This window comes from Pseudopipra pipra, chromosome 4 (genome assembly GCF_036250125.1).
Source record: "Pseudopipra pipra isolate bDixPip1 chromosome 4, bDixPip1.hap1, whole genome shotgun sequence".
In the NCBI taxonomy this organism is placed as follows: Eukaryota; Metazoa; Chordata; class Aves; order Passeriformes; family Pipridae; genus Pseudopipra; species Pseudopipra pipra.
Genome location: NC_087552.1, coordinates 5,157,187 through 5,178,071, shown reverse-complemented (window position 1 = coordinate 5,178,071; position 20,885 = coordinate 5,157,187). Strand labels below are relative to the sequence as shown.

At 43.8% G+C, this 20,885-nt stretch overlaps 1 protein-coding gene across 1 annotated transcript in view; it reads right to left on the bottom strand.

Annotated features, from left to right (window-relative positions):
• The window catches only part of FGF2 (fibroblast growth factor 2), a 25,583-nt gene extending 4,698 nt beyond the window's left edge, over positions 1 to 20,885 (bottom strand). Inside the window, exons 1-2 of the mRNA XM_064651480.1 lie at positions 20,482 to 20,885; positions 4,913 to 5,016 (exon numbers count right to left, since the gene is read on the bottom strand). Coding sequence (XP_064507550.1) covers positions 4,913 to 5,016; positions 20,482 to 20,659 — 282 coding nt within the window. The 5' untranslated portion in view covers positions 20,660 to 20,885. The remainder of the gene's footprint in view (positions 1 to 4,912; positions 5,017 to 20,481) is intronic.

Here is a 20,885-nt window from a genome sequence, read left to right as displayed (position 1 = left end):
AGCAGGGTGTAAGAGAAAAGGCAGCATTTCCCTTGCCTTCCTCAACCCAACATTTTATCCATTAGATAAATAGCATGGCAGAGTTCCAGCCTTTGCCTCTTCTTTTCCAGTTTCGAGGTTTAACTTTTCCTAAAGCTAATTCAAGTCTGTGTTTATAGCATTCCGAAACAGTCCTCTCAAGATTTTTTTAGAATTCAAAACTTGAAAAATAACGTTAAAAATTAAAGAGGTATATTCCACACGGAGACCAGGCATGCCATAGTATTCAGAAGTACACCTATGGAATTACTTTACTTCTGGAAGGAAGTCTTCAAAGCCAGCTCCACCTACATGGAATTAACACGGCTCTCAGCTGTCACGGTGGTAAATCCACCTGCAGAACTGGCACTTCAGGCAAGAGAAATTATTTTCTCAAATATAAAAAAGGCAGAAGTTCAACACCCCAGGAACTTGGAGGGTGCATTTTATTTTCATAAACACCACCTCTCAGTCCATCAGTTCAGTCAGACTCATTTCCCCTGAAAATTTTTGGGAATGCCAGAGGAGCAGAAAAGCTCGTCATTAAAAAGCAAGCGTGTAAAATACTGGGGAGCAGACAGGGAATGTGAGGCAATCCCTGAAATTAGCAGGCTACCCTTTGTTATCATCTTCTGTTAATATTCATTAATATATAAAGTGAGCTTGGAACAATTAGACTTCATACAGAAGGCACAAAAACATACAAGAGAAGGGTAACTCCTCATATATGCCAAGATTTTGTAGCTACAAATAATTAAATCCTTCAAGTGCAATCGAGAATAAAGTGATCTGTCTCCAAACACATCTTCAAATAGAAGGATATTTTCTCCAATCATTTTCAGATATGAATTTTTGCTTCTAAGAAAAAGCACTTGTAAGAGAAAATCCATCTGCAGTTTCTCATTTCTATAACTCACTGATACTTGTACATTTCAAATAACAGAAATCCCATTCACAATTTTCATGTTATTTTTATTTTAAATAATCTCTCCCAAGATAAGTTGTACTTCAATGCTTTGTGTTCCAGCAATGTGAGAACAAATGCATTAATCACCTCAAGCCATAGATCCAAGCGTGAAAGGGAGGAGGGCACAGAAACTGTATAAAGAAGCATTTAAAAACAAAACCTTTAAGCAGAGTATAGGCAAGTTCAGTACAATTGCTCGAGCTGGAAATTCAGGCAGAGACACCATCAAAAAAGTGTGAAAAAAGTCTTTTTCTGCACAAAGCATATGTGACACCAGTGGGTTCCTACAGTGTGTTGCCAATGTAAACATTTTGACATAAGAGCCAACATTTAGATGACAAATGCTAATTCAGGCTTCATAAACTATGTATTCCCTAACGTCTGCCAAAGGAGACATTTCGGAAGCCGGACTGCTGTCCAGCAGGAGCAGGATGCCAGCCACCACACTGAGAACCTCAGCCCCTGGAAAAACCCTGGATATCAGTGGTTTTTTCAAATACGCTTAAGTCTAGGCTGCACTCAGAGCGCTGATCCAGCAGGGAAAGCTTCCACAGCACAGCATGAAACACCTGAACTCTGCAGCCCTTCAGGAGAAGGATAAAGGAAGGGAAAACACCTGGGGCAGTGGCGGGGAGCGAGTTCCCCCTGTGCCTGCCCTGCCGCCAGTCAGTATTTTGTCGGCTGCCAAGCAAGCCCTCCCCCCTGACTAAATAAAATCCTGAGTGCAGGAATTTTCAACGTTAGCAATCCTGAAATCCTCAAGTCGATTCACCTAGGGCAAATTAATTGCCTGAAAGAGGGGCAGCAGCTTCCTGCAGCAAGGTGGTTCTTCCCATATTTGCACAGACATCACCCACTGATTGATTTTTCAGTGCAAACCTCATCTGCCCTAGAGTCACACCATGCCAACCTCTGACATTTTGGACTTGGATTAGGAATTAAAATTCCTCAAGTTTATTAATTCTCAAAACTGAAGCCAGAGGGTTTATTAACCTGTAACTACCACAGTGGATCCAGTCAGGCCTGAGAGAGGTGATGATCGTATACAGCCTTTTCTAACTACAAAAGGGCCCAGAAATGCAGGTTATTCTCACAAATATTCCTGTAGCACAACTTTAATCCATAACATCAAAATACAAGAATTTCCCTTCAAGTCGAGTTTTTGAAGTGAAACCATGTAAGCACAACAGACAGAATGAACAGGTCATGCCCTTTAATAACAAGTTATCGTGAAATATAAGTTAGTCAAAAGTTCAATTCTTCCTTTCATAGGAAGTTTGGTAAATTCCTTCATTAAACAAAATAATCACATTTCTTTCCATAAAGTGAAAATATTTTATTATTATAATTAAATGAAACCGGAAAGTGAAAATAAGCCGTATCAGAAGTGAAACGTTTCAGTGTTTCCATTAAAAATCTGATGGAATAGATACTTTTCCGCGCAAATATTTTCAGTTAAAACAGCATTTTCCAAGGGGAGGTTTTGACTATCTGCATTAATAACCAGCCATTTCGTCCCGTGACACAACTGGTAAAGATTAGTTCTCCCCCACAACTGAGTCTGTTAGTAAAGAGCATGAAACTGCGCCATTAAAATCAGCATCATGCAGCTTTCCAGACAAGAACACGATCCACTGCACCCCCACGCAGATCACCAGGATGAGCAGCGATGCACCGGCCCTGCAATAAATCATTCTGCAAAACCCAGCTCAGAACAAACTCTAAAGACATGTCTGCACAAAATAATTACAAAAGCATTTGGCAAGATGAAAAGCAGGCCCGAGTAGTAATTTGCAGAAGTATTTTTGAAGATGTTGATACATTTATAAAACAAGGACACTAAACGAATGGATGCTGGACATCGACAAGTAAGTAAAGCAAGCAGACATTAAAAAAAGACAGAATAGTACTTGAGTGACTGGTGGATTAGAGAACTCCGTGAAGTGTTGAGAAACTAAAGTTCCATGACATTTTAGAAGAAACAGCCAAAGGTTTCAGCAGTGTTTTCATCATGTGCACTGACGAGATCACTGCACCACAAAGGTTTCCAGCTCTTTGCAGAGCTCTCGCTGAAACACAGCCCTGCTCAAACTGAACGAGAAACACTGGCAATTAGAAACAGTTTGATGAATGTGTTTAGGGGCAGAAACAGTAGAGGCACAACTGGCCACAGACTGTTGGAAGTCACAATACAGAAATCCTCATGGAAAAAACATTTGCCGGTGCTACAGAAAACAGCCATGAAATTGCAGCAGCATTCGTTAGGCTGGGTGAAGAACAAGATCTTAAAAGAGTAGAGAATTTTCACCTATAATAAAATTAAAAGAGCTGTAGGAAGTAGTGTGTGCAGCAAACACAATGCAAGTAATACCCATTTCCAGAAACTAACACAACTGTTTTATAAGCTCAAGTGAGAAGCACAAAGTGACTCAGCTTTACATGTTTTGAGAGCGTAATTCCGAGTGAACAACCGATACTTTCCAAGCACTTTGCCTTACAGGAACTAAGCAGCTAAAACTGCTGCAAGGAAGGCATGTTCTACAACCCAACCCACCATTGCAACAGCAGAAATCCCAAATACAACGATCCCCTCGTGTTTAGAATTTTACGAATGGCACTAAACACCCTATTTTGACCATTCACTCTCACTCGGGTTAAAGAGGATGATCTGAATGGGAAGGCGAATGCCACCACACCAGCACCACAGGAAATTCCCCATTACCCTTAACTCAAGAATAGCACAGCGGACAACTCCTCATATTTTCTTCAACTGAGCTGTCACACAATACCCAAGTAATTTGAAGCAGGTCCTGTAACTGTACTCACAGGCATGAACAAAATGGGCTTCCCGGAGCAAGAGATGTGGTGCCGCAGAGCACCCCGGGGAGCCCTGCTCCTGTGAAACTCCTTTTAGCCTTGTTTCACTGAGGCAGGAGGGAAATCAGAAGGAATTTCTGCAGCCCTTGGCATGGGTCTCTCATCAGCTGCTGCTTAGCCAGGGTTAGGAATGCACATTACTAACCCCAGTCACTGGTGGCGACTTGCACAGAGGCTGAATGTTCAAGACACCAAAGTATCAGGGATTATTGCAAACTGAAATTCTGAAGGGATGAATGCCCTGCAGTGGTGCTTCACCAGTGTTGGAGGTTTGCCTGCACTGAAGGTTATGGATGAGAGATTTAAGCAAAAGTAATGTAACTGCAGCTCTTAAAGCAAAATTTATATTCCAGCTCCAGGAGTCCTTATTACCTTTCAGAGCCAGCTACACATACTGGCTTTAAAACACAGTTAAAAATTCAGCTGATACCAATAAAATGCACAAGAGTTTAAACTAAAACTAGTCTCACTAGAGAGTAGTTTAATTTATCTACGTTTATATTACTTTTTAAAATTTTATCATCACATTTTCAAAAATGTATTTGCTTGCCAGTTTTCTAGTTAGGAAGTAAACATGCCCAAAAAACTTGATTCTCTACAAAGAGGAAAATGAGAAAACAATTTATACAGATTAGTATCATGAAAGTAAAACAAAATAAATAGAAATTGGCTTCATTTTCTATTTTAAAAGGTCTTTAAAATCACACGTGTAAGGAAGTGAAAGAGGATAAAATTACCCCTGGGGGTAAGAAGGCAAACATTTCATTCTTCATCTGTTTTTATAACTTCCTTCTCTACATGATCACTATGATTTTTTTTCTCTCTCAGACAAGCCATTCCCATTAAATTTTGCAGCTTCTAGGTAGGACAGACATACCCAACTCTTCTTAGTTTGTAATTTAACTAATTGAAGCTGTGCAGAGCTCATTTCTTGCCGATAAATCACACACAGAGAGGCTGAGTAAATCCTGCAGGAGAGGAGGTTGCTCCATACAGAGCGAGGACAGGACCTACAAATACAGACAGAAACATGAACAAAGCAGTGCTTACCAAGGCCAGCAATCTGCCATCCTCCTTCATGGCCAGGAAGCGATTTGCAATCACACCTTTGATCGACACCACTCCTCTTTCTTCCGCTTGAAGCTGCAGTTTGACTGCGAACAAAAAAAAAGACAAAAGGAAGTTTTCACAGCCATCGTGGTATTTCAGCACTTGAGAGTGATTTGTCTTCTGCTTCAAACCTAAAACCAGAGGAAGCCTGAGCTTCAGCTTGCAGAGAAAACAGTAAAACTTTGAACCTCTAGCTTTTTGATGCCCTTTTTATCAAAGAAAACGCTTATCACAAAGTAAGCGGCTACCGTCAAATTGGAAACGAGGAGAGCGAGTTATTCCATCTTCATTTCACATAGAGGCAACTGAAACACCCATTAAATTCTCTGAAAGGCCACTTATGGCACAGTCGGCTGCTCGCAGAAAGTGGAAAATGTTCATGGGATTTTCTTACTGTTCACGGAACGGCGCCGGACACTGAATACGCAACAGCTCTGTACGGGCAGAGCCACGACTGAGACCAGTCAGGACCATATCGCTCCCTGAATGTTCTGGCAGTTCCCAACAGAAAAGTATTAGTTTACCTCATACATCCAACAAGTGGTTAGAACAGACAGACAGAACTGCAGCAGTACGTGAGGACAGCAAAGGCCCAAGAAACAGCGTTATACAAATCAGGAACATGATTTGAAACAATTATTTTGAAGAAATTGAAGATTTTAAAGAAATGAAAACCTGTAAGGTCGTATCATATAGCATTTAGCTACTGCCTGTGAATTACTGACACAAAACATAAACTGATTTTTCTAGCCATGAATCAAACCCAGCAGTTCTGATGAACATAGGAAAGCTTTCACCTTTGCCTGCTTGGTATCCATCATCTCAGGTACCAGCTTCATTCACCCACCTGTTCTGGTGCACTAGATTCTTTGTTCTATTTAATGATGCAGTTTTAAACAGCTTGACCTTTAAAGCCATCACAATAAATGCTTGAAGTGACTGTAAATTTTGGAGAAGGAGCAGCTCTCCAGATTCAGAGAGAGGCTACTGCTTATCTGGCTTTTTGTTGAAGGGGAAAAGAGACAACACTGAAGAAACCAACCAAAACTCCCAACAACAGGAGTACCAGGAACACGAAATTATTCCGGTAATTGCTGCAAACCCTTTTCGAGGGTAAAAGTAAAAAGTCAGGCACAAGGTTTAATTTCATCTCAGAATCAAGTATCCAAAATACAGCCCTCCCAAGTCATGAGGCCAACATCAGACCCGTGAACAGCTCCAAACCCTTCGGTGTAACTCCTTGCCCTCTGGGGAAGCAAGAACGTGGAAAAGTGCTCTGGGCAGGGACTGCGGGAAATGGACTTCTGAGATGTGCCCAAGCACAGCTTTCACCACACACTTAACAAGGAACAGCTGTGTGGAATAGCTGAAAATTAATATTAATTACTGCAGTACCGACTTATTATGCTTTGTGACTTTCTCTGGACAGAAAAGCACACGAAATCCTCCAGCATCACTCTGGGCCAGAAGTTCAGATCCTGTAAAAATAAACTTTTAGGAAAGGTTTTGAAAGCCTGTAAAGATTTGTATAGTTTGGAGAAGCTGGTGAAGTGTTACTCTTTACAAGGGAAAAAAAAAAAGATTTTCCTGCAGAGTTTGAAAAGTGCTGCAATACTGAAAGTTCCAAAAGCAAAATCAGCTTCACTGGATTTTCCTCTCCAAAGGCACATGAACAAACAGAGCCAGAATAGTGCTGTGAGTTTTTCAGCTTTCAGCATTATTTTATGGCTTTATGAAAGCAATGTGAGTATTTGCCACAGTGTTTTGCTGATCTGGAGGTGCCAAGACACAGCCTTACCAATCACACACATTTTAACCACATGATCGACACCAGAAGCAACAGTTTTCAGTTTAACTCATTGCAACTTGGTTAATTGGTTATAAGAGAAATTTATCACTTGATACCAACGATCTGTATCTTTTGCAGCCCTTAGGTCACCAACAGCAACAGTTCAGACACTGTCCATCATTTCAGATCTACTCATACTTCAGTAGTATTACTCTACGCATATTACTCTATGCATAATAACTCAAAACCAGATCAGTGGAAGCAAAATAATTCAGACATTTGTAGCCCAAAAAGGTAGCACAGATTATTGTGAAAGAGCTTGTTAACCAAGGCCTAAAAAGGCCCTTTTTCACAGTTTCTGGCAGTCCTTCGGGAGGGCCCCTCCAGCACGGCAGTGAGTTATTTCACTGTTCACATCCGTGCCCTTTAATTTGCAAGGAACTCCAAGCACAAGGCTCCGGTCGATTCCTGCTGGTGTTGTGACAACACAGAACTCGGCCTGCTGAGCAAACATCCCGAGCACTGAGGCTCAGTCATCACCAAGTTATGAAATAAAACAACGTCCCATCCCAAATATAACCGAGGTGACCTTTACGCACGGACAACTGAAGGGACTCGGGAAATTTACTGCTCCCGTTAAAGACTTGCTTTTGTCTCCTAATAAGCTGACCTGTGACCATCTCCTTTTTTATTGCCCAGTAAGAAGAAATGAATTGCAAGAAATGGCAATTTCATGCCAGCAGAGAAACTCTGGGGAAGAAGGATAAAGTTGTATCTTTGGGAAGATAAAAAAATGCCTTGGAAGACACGAATGAAATAAAGTTAAGGCACTGAAGTATAATTCAGGAGGTGGATTTAAAACCAGTGTTACCTAATGCTGTTAAGAGCTCTCATTAAAGACTATTAGATGTAGATACACACACAGCCTTCTAAACCTGTAAGGGTAATCTACACTCAGAATTTCCAGAATTTCTTTTACACCCATGTGTCTTCTTGCTTGTAATACCATCTGCATCTCTATATGGCAGATTTATCTAAGGAGATGATCATTAAGTGGGAAAACTCATCACTTTGGATGTAGCTTGAGTGAACCTACTATGCCTTCGGGTAGAGAGGGGACATTTATTCCTAACAATACACAGAGGTTCTGGTTAGGAATATGTACTCACTGATGTTTTGGCTGAAGAATAACACGAGCTACACAGCCAAACCTGAATTTCCACTGAAACCAGTACAATTTGTAGCACTAAATGAACCACACAGCAAGAGGCACTGAAATGCTCTCTTTCCCAGGGTATATGGTCAGGACAGATGTACAAGCTGCAGGTTAAACTAGCCAGCATATTTAAGAGAGAGTTACAAATGGGCATTTATTTCACAACTTGGAGACACTTTTCTGAGAATATGGAAGTTGAAAAGTGGTATTTAATAGCTTTGTGGTTGGCAAGATTTCAAATCTCAGTTAAAAACTGGATCTTCCTTCCTTTCCTAAAGAGCTCAAAAAAACCCCTATTTCCAGGGCAGTTTTGCACAGTCCAGTGGAGGAAATAATTTTAAGGACAAGTAGCACAACACGGACAGAAAAGCCGTTAGCAAATGTGGGGAATACGGAAAACATGTACATTTTCCGAAAGTTCTTTTACTACCCTGAGCACTAGAACTGAAAAATCACACGTACGATGCAAACTCCAAAGCCCTTTCACAGTCCTCATAAACCAGCAAAGCTTTAGAATGGTCCAAACCCAATAACACTGCACTAACTTAAATGGTCCCAAATGGTTTCTTTGCTCTGCAGCAGAAAGAGTTCGGCCAAAAATCTCCTTCAAAACCAGTTCATTTTGAAGATCTTGGCAAAATCTACCAACTTAATGCCTTAGAAAAGGGGAGCTGCACATTTTTTAAGTTGCTCGCTGCTGAGCTGGTACTACCTTTCTCACATTCCTGGCTGGAATCTGTTGGCAGCCATAGAGGAGCCTGGGGCATCCCAAGCACTTTGCCTGCGGCAATCCATGTGCAAGGAGCCACTGCTGGTATTTCAGTCAGAGCAGCTGCACAGGCTAAGATGTTCTGAGGCAGGAGTATGCCACAGTATCAGTAAGAAAAAGGGAAAACAAAGGTCTGAGTGGGAAGAGAAAGGGACAGAAACACATTAGGAATAAAACAAAAGACAAGAAGAGAAAAGACCAGTGAACACGGAGCAGGGTAAGTGTGCAGGACAGGAGGGTGCTGCACCAGAGCATCAGGCAAACACACATCTTAAGTAGGTGGAATGTGAGGATGTATTAGCCAAATGGATTAATAAAATCCGCATTTTCCTACTCCTCTACAGGGAAATGAGAACTCTTAACCACTACATCAAGGAGCCTTAAAGAAAAAGCCAACCATGAGCTTCTGGCTTTGGAGACACTTACACAGCAAATAAAGGCATAATTACAGCCTCAGCTGTATTTTCACTATAATCCACCTAGCAAAGATCCCTATAAATAAGACTTCAATGCAGACTAAAACTAAGAGTACCAGCCACAGTCTCAAAATCCCGCACACTTCAGGTCAGAAGGATCCAGTCCAGCCTCCTGCTCAAGACTCCCCATCGCTTCAGAGTGAAAACCCTGTGGCCACACTGCAGCTAACAGAGCAGCTCATGGACCTTGGGAAGAGAGGACAAATCGGATACTATTTCAACCCATTTTCACTGCCATACAGATGCTTTATTTGAACGGAGAAGGTCATTAGCAAAACACCTCTCACTCTGTTTACGGCAAGGGAGAGTTTATGTACCCCCGAAAACTCCCAGGCTGCACGTCTCTGGATCAATGACTCGCATTACTACAGTTTGCTGTGGAAAAGCTCAACCCCAGCCAAAGGCTCAGGGCCCATCTCCAACATATTTGCAGAGGCCCCGTAAGGAAAACCCTTCCATGAGGCCCCCGAATGACACTGTGGTGAAGCTGCTGCGCCAGCTCCCATCACCCGTCCTCCTCCTGCACCTCCATGCCCACGGGAAAGCACAAAGCAGTCTCACTGCTACAGAGGTGGGGCAGCTCCAGAGGGAGTAAGTGTCAGAAATGCAAGGAAATTCACAAAAAAAAGAGGGGGAAAATAAGAATAAACCCCCCACAGCCAAATCCCCACTCTGCCGTACTCAGCTGAAGTTGGCAGATTCCTTCGTGCTTAGGGGCAACATCTATTCCCAGCCAGGTGTCCAAGCAAAACACACGGAGTCGGACGTGTTTGCTCCACACCTAACACGACAAACCCTCTCAAGCCCAAGGGCCGGTTCAAGGATACACATGTATTTACACACACACATCTCATTACCCCCATTTTGGCATTTCTGGAGCCAAAGCTGCCCAGCTGGATCAGATCCAAACCCCAGCCCATGAGCTGGATGTGCCTACTGTAACTTGTCTCTAGGAATTACAAGTATCTTGTGTCTCTCTGTCCCAAGTATCTTGTGTCTCTCTCTCCCACATTTAGTCTCTGACAGTTTGATATCTCTTTCTCAAAGACATATTAACATCTTCCACTAACTGATAAGTTTTGTGTTGACCTGTGAGGCATCCCCAGTCTTCAGATTGCAAACAGCAGAACAACTCTGCTCACAAACCTTAGCAGGAGAGGTGGTCTGTTAATAAACCAAACCATCAGAACTGCAACAAAAACAATCAAGCCAATGGAGTGTCACAGTGAGAAACTGTGAGTCACGCTCCCATACAAAGGCACATTTCTTTGCTTTTGCATGACAACATTCTAAGTGTATCTTTTTCCTTTTTGCCAGCCAGAGGCAAAAAAACCACTCACAGACAGACCTGAGGTCTCTAAAATGTAAACATCTACAACAAAAATACACACTTCTGAAACACAAACACTTCAGGAAGTTCCGGTTACACTTAGGAGTAAACCCAAGGCTTTAAACAGAACAGTAACTTGTGTAACTGTTCAAGTATCAACCCACTAACCTAATCAACCACATTAACAGGGACTTCCACAGATTTTAGGAGGTTTCACCTTTATAAGTAGCACAGATACTGAACACGATGGAATTTATTTCTCTATTCACCTATTCTCATTTGTATCGTGACCTCAGTTCCTACAAAAATCCAGCTCTACTGAACATGCACCTGAGACACTGGGAATCCTCCCCAGGAAGCACGGATTAGCAAATACACAGCATCCTCAGGTGCTTCATTCATATTACAGGTAATAAAGCCTAGTCTCCAAATTACTGATACTTTCATCCCCAAGTCTCAATTTACAAAAATAACAAATGCATGGTCACACATGTTTCTTAGGGCTTTTCCCAAGGGGTTTTCTTAGCAAGGGTAAAATAATCCATCATGTTTCTTTCAACTGCTTTTGCTTCCTTTAGTATTCACTCACATAAATAACAAAATAACCACTTTTGAGTGTTCACCTTTAGAACAAAGGTGGGGCAACTGTTCAGCCAACACAGCCATGTCACTAATATCAGAAGACATACAGAATGTGCAGAAATTCAGCTTTATATTTAGTGTGCATACACAATCTCCTTGTAACTATGACCTGGGTTTCACTTGCAGCAAAACAAACACATAAAACCAGGGGACGACCCAAGACAAACCCAGGAACTTCACTTCAGAAGAAAGCAAAGGTAAAATGTATCACTTCTAAGAGGTATTTGTAGTGCTCTTCCTTCACGTGATTCACACAATTGCTCAGTAGTACATCGTATTTTAGGGCCGTGACTGATCATAAGAGTAACAGGCGAGATGAAAGGAAAAGGCAGCCAGAGCAGTGGGGAGAAACTGCCAACCCATGGGCTCAATAAGCCTTAGTGTCACAGTTGGAAAGGAAAAGCTGGATTTTAGGAATGCCAAGAATCATCAGCAAATGGGATTTCAAGAGAGTATGAAGCACAGTGGAGAAAGAGGAACTGTGTCAGGCACACGGGGTGCCAGGGAGATGGCACAGCAGACAGCAGCAGGAAGAAGGAACAACCCGATAAGGAGGAGCTCCTGTTAATTAAGTTGCCCTTTAGAGCCGATTGCTCTTAATCTGGCCAAAAGGTTGAGACATGCTGGGTCTGCATTTCCCCCATCTCTAATACCAATGAAGCTGAATTAATCACTTAGTCTTTAATAAATACTTTCGCAAAAAGACAACAAAAAACCCCAATCAAAATGCACACAGTATTCCACTGGTGCCTGCCCATCTCCTTTACTGCAAGAGCAATGCAAATGCAACATTAAGCCCAGAGACTTACTTCATCCTCCATCTATTTCATCCCCTTCCATCAAGCTGTGTAACCACCCTTTGCTGACCTTTAAATAATGCATCCACAGGGGAACAGCATGACCTGCAATGAAGGACAAGAGCTGTCAATCGCTGCTGACCCAGCATAGTAATGAATCAGTCTTCACAAAAAGGCTCTAATTTGCTTTTGAATGCAGCCTTGAGTGAGTGAAGAGCTGTTCTTTGAAAGAAACCAAATTCCTTAACTGAAAACAAAATGCATAGTACTAACTGGGTAACAATCCTTAATTTTACAACCCCCTATGGTCACTGTGAGGAGGCAGAATACATTGTGGGACCCAGCCTGTACTGGGGAGCCAAAACCTTGGTCTGCAGAACCACAGAGAGAGGGATCAGGCTGCAGTCACTTCCCCAGCTTCCAGCTCTCCCTGCTTATTTTGAATGCTTTCAAACCATGCTAAGAATGGACATGAACACTTTCCTGACAACAAGAGAGAGACCTCAGAATCTGTAGCTTGGAAGAGGCTACTTCAGTCCCTGCTGCTTCGGCCAGAAGCAGTGGTCACTATGTGCTCACTATGCTGGTTTGAATCTATGTGATGGTTTCAATATCCACACTGCTCCAGAGATCACTGGAAGAACATGCTCCTGAAGTATGACAGCTACAAGCACTGGCTGCCCTGACTTACACCACATCAAATCAGCATGCAGCCATCTCTTACTCCTAGCAGTGTTTTCTCCTAATATAGAATCCCACAGACAATCTTGATCCACGTTATGAGAGCTTGATCACTGCAGCCCTCTTCAGCTTTGAGGAATTCTTGTATTTCTAAGGACAGGAGCACTGTACATCTTTTTCTTCAGTTTTCCTGGATGAACTACATTACTGTCAGTAAAACATCCATAGTGAAGTCTGTAAACATCTGCAAAACCACTAAATGAATCCTTCCTATTTACACACTGGGAGGCATGGCCAGGAGCACGTTCAGCTCTTCATCCCAACTGCTCCGTCACAGGTAGAGAAACCCAGTGAACTGAATCCATGTACTATTTCCCAAAAACAGTTCAGCCTAACGAGCCTGTACAGCAGGATTCCCTAGGTGACTTCTAAACAGAGATGAGAGCCTCTACATGGTCCTCAGTGGCTGCTTCTCCACACTAAAACATGCTCCCATTTTTGTATTCATCTCTGTTGCCAACAGGTCCTAGTGGAGCAACTGCACAGAGCTGCTCTACAGGTGTGGTTCTCTAGATCCAGAAATGTCAGTCTCACTACTGGTCTTCCCAGAGCTGTGGGCCTGTATCAACATTCTTTGTAATATGGTTCCAAAATGACTATTCCAACCTGAAATGTAACGTGTCCCTCCATTCCACAGAATGTCTGACAAAACACACTGGCACGGTGGAAGTTTGCAGATGGACCTCAGGCATCGGGGGTCAGCCTGAGAGCAGAAAGGAAAGAGCCAGGAAAAAGACTGCAAATACTTTCAGGCTGTATCACAACTGACATCTATCCTTGCTCTTACAACACACACCACCACGCAGTATCCCACAGCCGCGGCTGTCGGGATTTTGCGACTTGCGCATTCCAGCTGGAATCCTGGTGATTGCGGGTTTATGAGATCTGGTGAAATCTGATCAGAAGGTAAGAGAGAAGCCAACAAGCTCTGCAATACAAGAGCACAATTTCACCACACTGCCACTGCAAATGACCATAGAGTCTGGTGCTACTTTGCCGTTTCCCGGTACCCTCAGTATCCTTCTCCATTGAATCCCTCGAGCCATGCGGTTTCAACCTCTGGAAATCAAACACGAGTGACGGGTTCACACAGCACCAGCAGTGCACCATGACAGTTTGTGCAAGACAACCTCCACCCAGCTTTGCAGACATCATCTCATTTATATTCTCAGCCCATCATATCAGGCTCCAGTCAAAATCTGGCCCTACCCTGAAGAAACAAAAAACTACGTAAGACAGTAACACTGAAATGCCACCAGCACTCCAGAGAGCCACCCTCCTAGCATTTTTATTGACAAGTCTGGAGGCAGCAGAAGACGCAGACAGGAAAACAAGTTCATGCACATATGGTCACAAAACACACTACTGAAAATGACAGGAGATGAGAGAGTTGCTTTATTTTGAAACGCAGAGTCTAAAACAGGTACTAACAAAAGCAAAGGCAATTAATTCTCCATCAGGAATGAAACACTATCCCATTACCAGCTTTTAGGCTTCAAAAATCATGCCATAAACATTTCAAGTACTGCTTGGTATAGATGAGTAATCAATTTACAGATTTTATACATATAAGTTCTTCAGTAGCAGTAAATTGAGCATTCTCTGGCTTGCATTAGGGTTACATAGTCTGTTTTGGGTTTGTTGCATAATTGCACTAAACACGCTGCCACTGACAGTCAAAAAGCACCATTAATTAATTCTAGGGTTATTAACCGGTTCAGTACAACCTCTCCAGTATCCTGAAAAAGATGGCCAGTGATCCCAAGGCAACGCTCCCAAAGGTGCTAAAAACCATAGTAACCAAATAATTATTTTTTAAAACTGCTTGCCATAAATGTAATCCAAGGAGTTGGAAAAATTTTACCTAAGCAAAGTGTTACTGAGAAGATTATGATTTAAAATTCAGGTTGAGACATTTATTAATTAAAGGGCAATTAAACAGAATTCTGTCCAAAGAACTGCCTTGGAACAGGAACCCGTATATGTATTCTGTGGAAACTGAACACAAGAAGGGGGCATTTTTCTGGGGTTTCTCTCCAAGCATCTTTCGAACTCTCTAACTGTTAATTCTACTGCTGAAATCAGTGCTACACCTCTTGCCTTTTCAGCTGTCTGTGCACTTGATACCTTTCTTGCTTTCATTACAGAACACAGAACCTGAAGCTGCTTTTCTACCACCAGATGAATCTGAATAACTCTGAAAACTCCACAGTAGTATCACCAAAACACGCTTAAAAAAAAAAAAAAGAAAGAAAGAAAACCCCAAACCCACAGGTTTTGACTAACTGCAATTTAGTCTCATCCTCTAGTAGGTCAAAAGAAATCATATCTTAAAAAAAATTACTAAAATAGTTCATTTTCTGTAAAATGCTTTTCAATGTGACTCCACCACAGGATAAACCTTTTCTTAGAATCAGCTGCACAAATTTCAAGCATTTATGAACCAAATAAAAACCAACAGCAGCCATCTAACCTCACTACATGTTAGCTGTATTTTGTTATCTATATTTGTCTTACTCGGCAATGGCTAAGAGGTGTTGGACTATCATTTTCTGCAAACAAAGCCATGGAAGTACTTAAAAGCGCTCCCGATTTCCAAAGCCTGAGAGACAATTTACGGGCTAAATCCTGCCCTCTAGTGTACCTGTCGGTGGTGGTGCCCTGGGAACCTTCCCCTCTCCCAACAGCCCTGTCCAAACTGGGTGGAAAACAGCTGGGAGAGACAGCACAGTTCATGGCCCACCAGAGACATCTCGGATTGTCTTGATCCATCTTCAGAGTGTACCCGCTGCTTGGTCACACACCTTCGGGGTGGGCAAGACTCAGTAAGATCTGGGACAGAGGATTAGCAGACACGATGACAGACAAAAAGACGTGATGGTTTCTATGACAAAGTAAGCAAAGGAAGCCTATCCTCAACTTTTTTTGCACGGGGGGTCTCTGCTACCTCATTCCCTAAAATCAGCTACACCCCAGAGCCGGGAGGAATTTCTGTGCTGACTGTGTCGCAAAGAGTTAGTACTTGGCAAGGCAGTGAAGGTCTGTGCAACAGATCAAAAGTAATGCAAAAAGAGTCTATTTTCAGAAGGACTTGGGCAGAAGATTTGAACATTTAAGGGCAGGTTTTTTTTAAAGAAAAGTCACCTCTCACCTAAGATTTGGAACAGGGTGGGTACCCTGTCAACACCTCCGGCCACATCTGTGGGACACAAAATGTTCATAGTCTCCCAACTCCCAAACAACTTATGCACCTATAAAAACCTAAACACCAGGCACTGAACATACTAAAACACTTCCTGACGTTTGCTCAATTTTTCTTTCTGAGGACCCCCCTTAGTTTTCTTCCACCACGTGAGCAACAGTCAGATTTCTACTGTCTTGACTGAGCTCTCTGAAAGTCGGCCTATACTTTCAGTAGAGTCTTTTCAAAATATTTAGAGAGTAGCCATTTAAATGTTGTCTAAGAGACAAGTCAAAATCTTAACATTAACAACGACTTATGAAAGGAACTTCCTTAAGAAGAAATTTTCCTGGATCAGTATTACCCTATTTTACATTTTCTACAGAAAGAGGAGCCAGGTACTGAGCAGAAAGAAGGTATTTCAGACAATATGCAGGGTTGATTCAGCTCACGCTGCTGAATCTGAGTGAGAGGCTGGAACCTTGTCACCTCATTAAGGAGTGGATAAGAATGGCTCGGGATTCCTTGGACACAGTCTTGGTTTATGCTCATCATGAAGCAAAGCTGCTTGAGAAATTATGGAAATATATAAATGCCAACCATTCCTCAGTGAGGGAAACTGTGAAGGGAACCAGCTGTGCTATTAGACATTTTCTAAATGTATGGATAAGCGTTCCCTTTCCATTCCCCATGCTTTTCCCCTTCGCTGGCACTGTAGCCTCTTTGAGGGAAACACCTCTGGAGAGTTTCTAAAAGCCTTTCCAAAAACACTGTGTTCTTTGTAAGTTTTCTGCATAAAGCAGAAGTTGTTGATCAACAACAACAACAACAAAACAGCGTGGGTTTTGTTTTGCTTTAAACAACAAAACTCTCAGAAAGCACCTTCTGTTTCTTGTTTGTCTCAAACTACCTCTTCAAGGGAAAAAAACTGGGAATGGAGTCCCCTGAGTGTGTCCAAAGGGGCACTTCACTGAAGTCACTGCACCATGCACATCTGATGTGGCAACATCGACCACGTAGGACCGTAGGACGTATTGTCCTGTGTGAATCACACAATTCCAATTCCAGTGGACGCCAACTGCCATTCCTAATTTCATTAACGATGCAATTAGGAATAAACGAAGGTGAACGAGGTGAGTGTGAAACAGTCAAAACTCTCAGTGCCAGGACACGAACCAGACGTGTATTACAAACAAGCCATCCCTGAGTGCAAGAGGCAGAAAGGGGCCACCAAAAAAGGATGTGGATCATGGAAATTTGTTTATAGTATTAAACTTTGGTCTGAAACATAAGGAGGTAGTAATTTGCCTTCTAAAATAAGAACTTCCTTTAAAAGTAAAATGGATTACATGCTAGTGAAATGCCATTTTGTATAATTAATTCATAAAAATAGCAGCTACCACAAGCATCTCTCCCAACTGTCTTTTAATTATTTGTAAACCAAATTCTCTGCAGCCACTGCATTTCTTTCCTCAAAACCATCTTAAAAAACCCTTTAGCTTAACTAAAAAAATGACCGCGAGTTAGTCGAGGTGAATATTTTCATTGCTAATTTCCTTATTTAAAAGTCTCCCCACGTTGTCCAGGATTTATTGCCATCTGCCATGCCAGCCAGGCATACCAGGAGATTTCACGAGGACTTCCCCAGAGCAGCACTCAGCGGGTCAGAGTGCAGCAGAGTGACGTATTTACAGCGAGGATGCTGAGGATGTGAACCATGCAGTGCCGCAGCAACGCGCCTCGCTGACGCTTCGAGCACTGATTATTTTCTGATTCTCAGAACTAGAGTTTTTCCAGGAAAAAGGGAATAAAAAAAAGTGGGGAAAAAAGGAAAAAAGAGAAAGTAACAAGCCAAGAGCTGTCTGATAATGAGAAAAGGAGAGCATGGCAGTAGCTCAGGCATGGCAGCGCTCCTGTGCCCAGGTGGGCTTGTTGGAAGCAAATCCCACCAGCCTTCCACATTTACAAACTGCTCTTTTTAAACAAAGGGGTTTTCTGCAGTTGGCAGAGAGTGCCAAGCTGAGGGTACCCAAGGAGCTCTGGGGTGTCTGAGTTGCTGCAGCACAGGGCAGAGGCCACATCACCCATTTACAACTCAGGTTTTCCTTTACCTGTTGGCACCATTCATTCAAGAGGGAAAAAGGTCAAAAGAGAGAGGAGCCTCAGAGACACAAGTGCCAAAGGAAAGGGGAAAGAATACTAGTGATCAGATAGTACTGAAGAGACAGGGAAGGAAAAGTACAGAGACAAAAGGGAGAGCCCGAAAGAAATGACAGCAAAAATAAAGCTATAGAGCAAAACAGAAACGTGAAAGAATAAGGCAGTACCACCAAAACTAGAAAGATTTTCATACAGAATTCACTACTAGAAAAGCAGCATGAGAAGTCAGTTAAAAATTTTAGCATCGATAAGAGAAAACACAACATTAGACAGACTCAAGAATGTAAAACTAGTGTTAGTTTTCCTGACAGAATAATAAGAAAAGGCAGGGGGGATGAGATGATTATGGGGGAGCTCTGTGATGAAAAAAATGGCAGCAATAAACATCACCTCCACTCAAGGCAGCCTGGCCCAGCCAAGTGAGCACAGAAAAACATGCACCACTATCTGGCATTTTCCACCACAAAAAGCAAAATTAGGGAATGAGGCAAGAACCCAAAATCCATGGCAATGTCTGGGACCCACCTTCAGTCTTGAACATCCTCAACCCAACACCATCTCCCCGCACATTTCCAGCATATTTTCACAGCTACTTCTGGGGGTGAGGTGACATGTCTGATGAACTAATGAGACTTTTTTCCTGTAAGGATTCATTCCCACATCTCCCAAATACAGAAGGCTGAAGCAACATGAATATATCCCCGCGCCCTTTCCAGCACAGACTCGATCCCGTGCAGTAACCGAGGGGTCTGCGTAAAACACAAGCCACCCACCTCCGTGGTGAATCAACCCTTTGCTTTAGGCATCAGCGCCTCACAATCCACACTCAGTCATTTACTGCATTATATTGGCAACAAACTTCCTTTGTTACTACTAACACAACCTTGACTAAGCTTCCCTTTAAGCCAGTACGTGAGAAAGGGTGAAATGCAAACACATAGGACCAAGTCTGAAAGCTTCCTATAGCTTTTCCTAAGAATACTTGTTGGCCTAATAAAGGATGCTAAACTTTCCCAAAATATACAATTCCACATGTATTTTCAGCCCGTCATATGTACAGTATTTCTATCAAAGAGTCACAAAATAGAACAGCCTCAGACTGAAGCCCAGCTTGGCAATATTGTTATTTGTGAATGCTCTGTTACAGGATTTCTTTGGAATTATTGGGAAAAAAACAATTGTTTTGCAAATGGTGAATGTCCAGAGTGAAAACTAATATTAAGAATCTTTGGTCTGTCTCCTCACTTCTTTCTCATCTTTGTCCTCTGACTTTTGCCTGGTCCCTGCATCCATCACTCAGAGTACAGGTGCAAAGCAGATGAAGGATCACAGTAAGGTATTTCACCTGCTCTTCATGCCAAGTGCCTGCAGGCAGGCCCTGCACACTTTGAACAGTAATAAATTCTCTCAAACTAGGAATTGCATTGGGACAATCTGACAGACAGGCTATGCAGCAGCTCCCTGTACCTGCTTTGGAGGAAATGCCTCATGGGCACATCAAAACCTCACCGTTACATCCACAAACCCTCCATACTGAATACTTTCAAAACTGAGGTCTGCAAAAGGCATTTTGTTCTTGGGACGAGGAGCAGCCTGTGTTTGTGACAGCGACCTGCCACATGCTCCTTGCAAGCCCGGCTGTCAGAGAGCGGGCACCGGGCACAGACCCTCAGACCACACCAACCACTCAACCTGTGTTTCCAGCTCAGGAGCCTCTTCCTCCCCCCAGAGATCAGGTATGGAGGGAAAAACTGCTGTTGCTGGAATGCCTAAGTTTTATCTGTATTTAAGACATCCTAAATTAAATTTTTAAAAAAATCACAACATGCAACATTTTAAGAAAAAAAAAAGGTGTTCTGACAGCACTTTGTTATAAATCCTGCTTCCCTGGACAAATTTACACCTTTGTTCGTAAGAGTACTTGTACGCCTGTAAAAGTACTCCTATTCACGGGCACTTCCCCGCGCTGGAAGAAAGAACCACCTCCTTTCTACCTTGACGCTTCTCACGCATTCACCGCCGCCGTGTGAAGCGGTCAAGTGCCATTACACCCCTTTAAGGGCCACGAAAACAAACTCAGACACCTTTGAGCACAGAAGCGAACCTCTGTGCGCCGGACGGGCTCTGTACGCGGCAGGTTGGAGGCGGAGCGGCCAGCGAGGCTTCTCGCCGGGACATCCCAGCCGGCGCGGTACGTGCGTGCGAGTTCGCTCCGTACCTCGGCGCACACACGGGTTTATTCACACACGAGACATTTTTACGGGCGCTTCCCCAGCAAGGCTCGCTGCCGAGGCTCCGGCAGGGCGGGCCGGCGGCCGAGGCGCGGCCCCTCTCGCAGCCCCGCTGCCCGGGCTCGGAGCCGCCCGCCCGCCCCAGCCCCGAGCGCGGCGGTGCCGGGACACACTCACTGTGCGGGTCGCTCTTCTCGCGGACGCCGTCCACCTTCCCGTCGGGGTTGATGCGCAGGAAGAAGCCGCCGTTCTTGCAGTAGAGGCGCTTGGGGTCCTTGAAGTGCCCGGGGGGGAAGGCGCCGCCGCCGCCGTCGTCGGGCAGGGTGGCGATGCCCCCCGCCGCCGCCCCGGCCATGCGCCGCGCCCCGCCGGACCCGCGCCGCGCCGGGCCCCCGCCGCCCCCCGCCGCCAGCGCCGGCCGGCCCCGGCCCCTGCCCCGGCCGTCCAGCCTCGCACCGAGCCCCGCCGGGGGTCCCGTCCCGCCTGGTCCCGCCCGCTCCGTTCCGCGGGAGCCGCGCGAGGCGCCGCCGGGCAGCAGAGCGGGAGGCAGGACGGGCAGCGGAGCGGGAGGCAGGACGGGC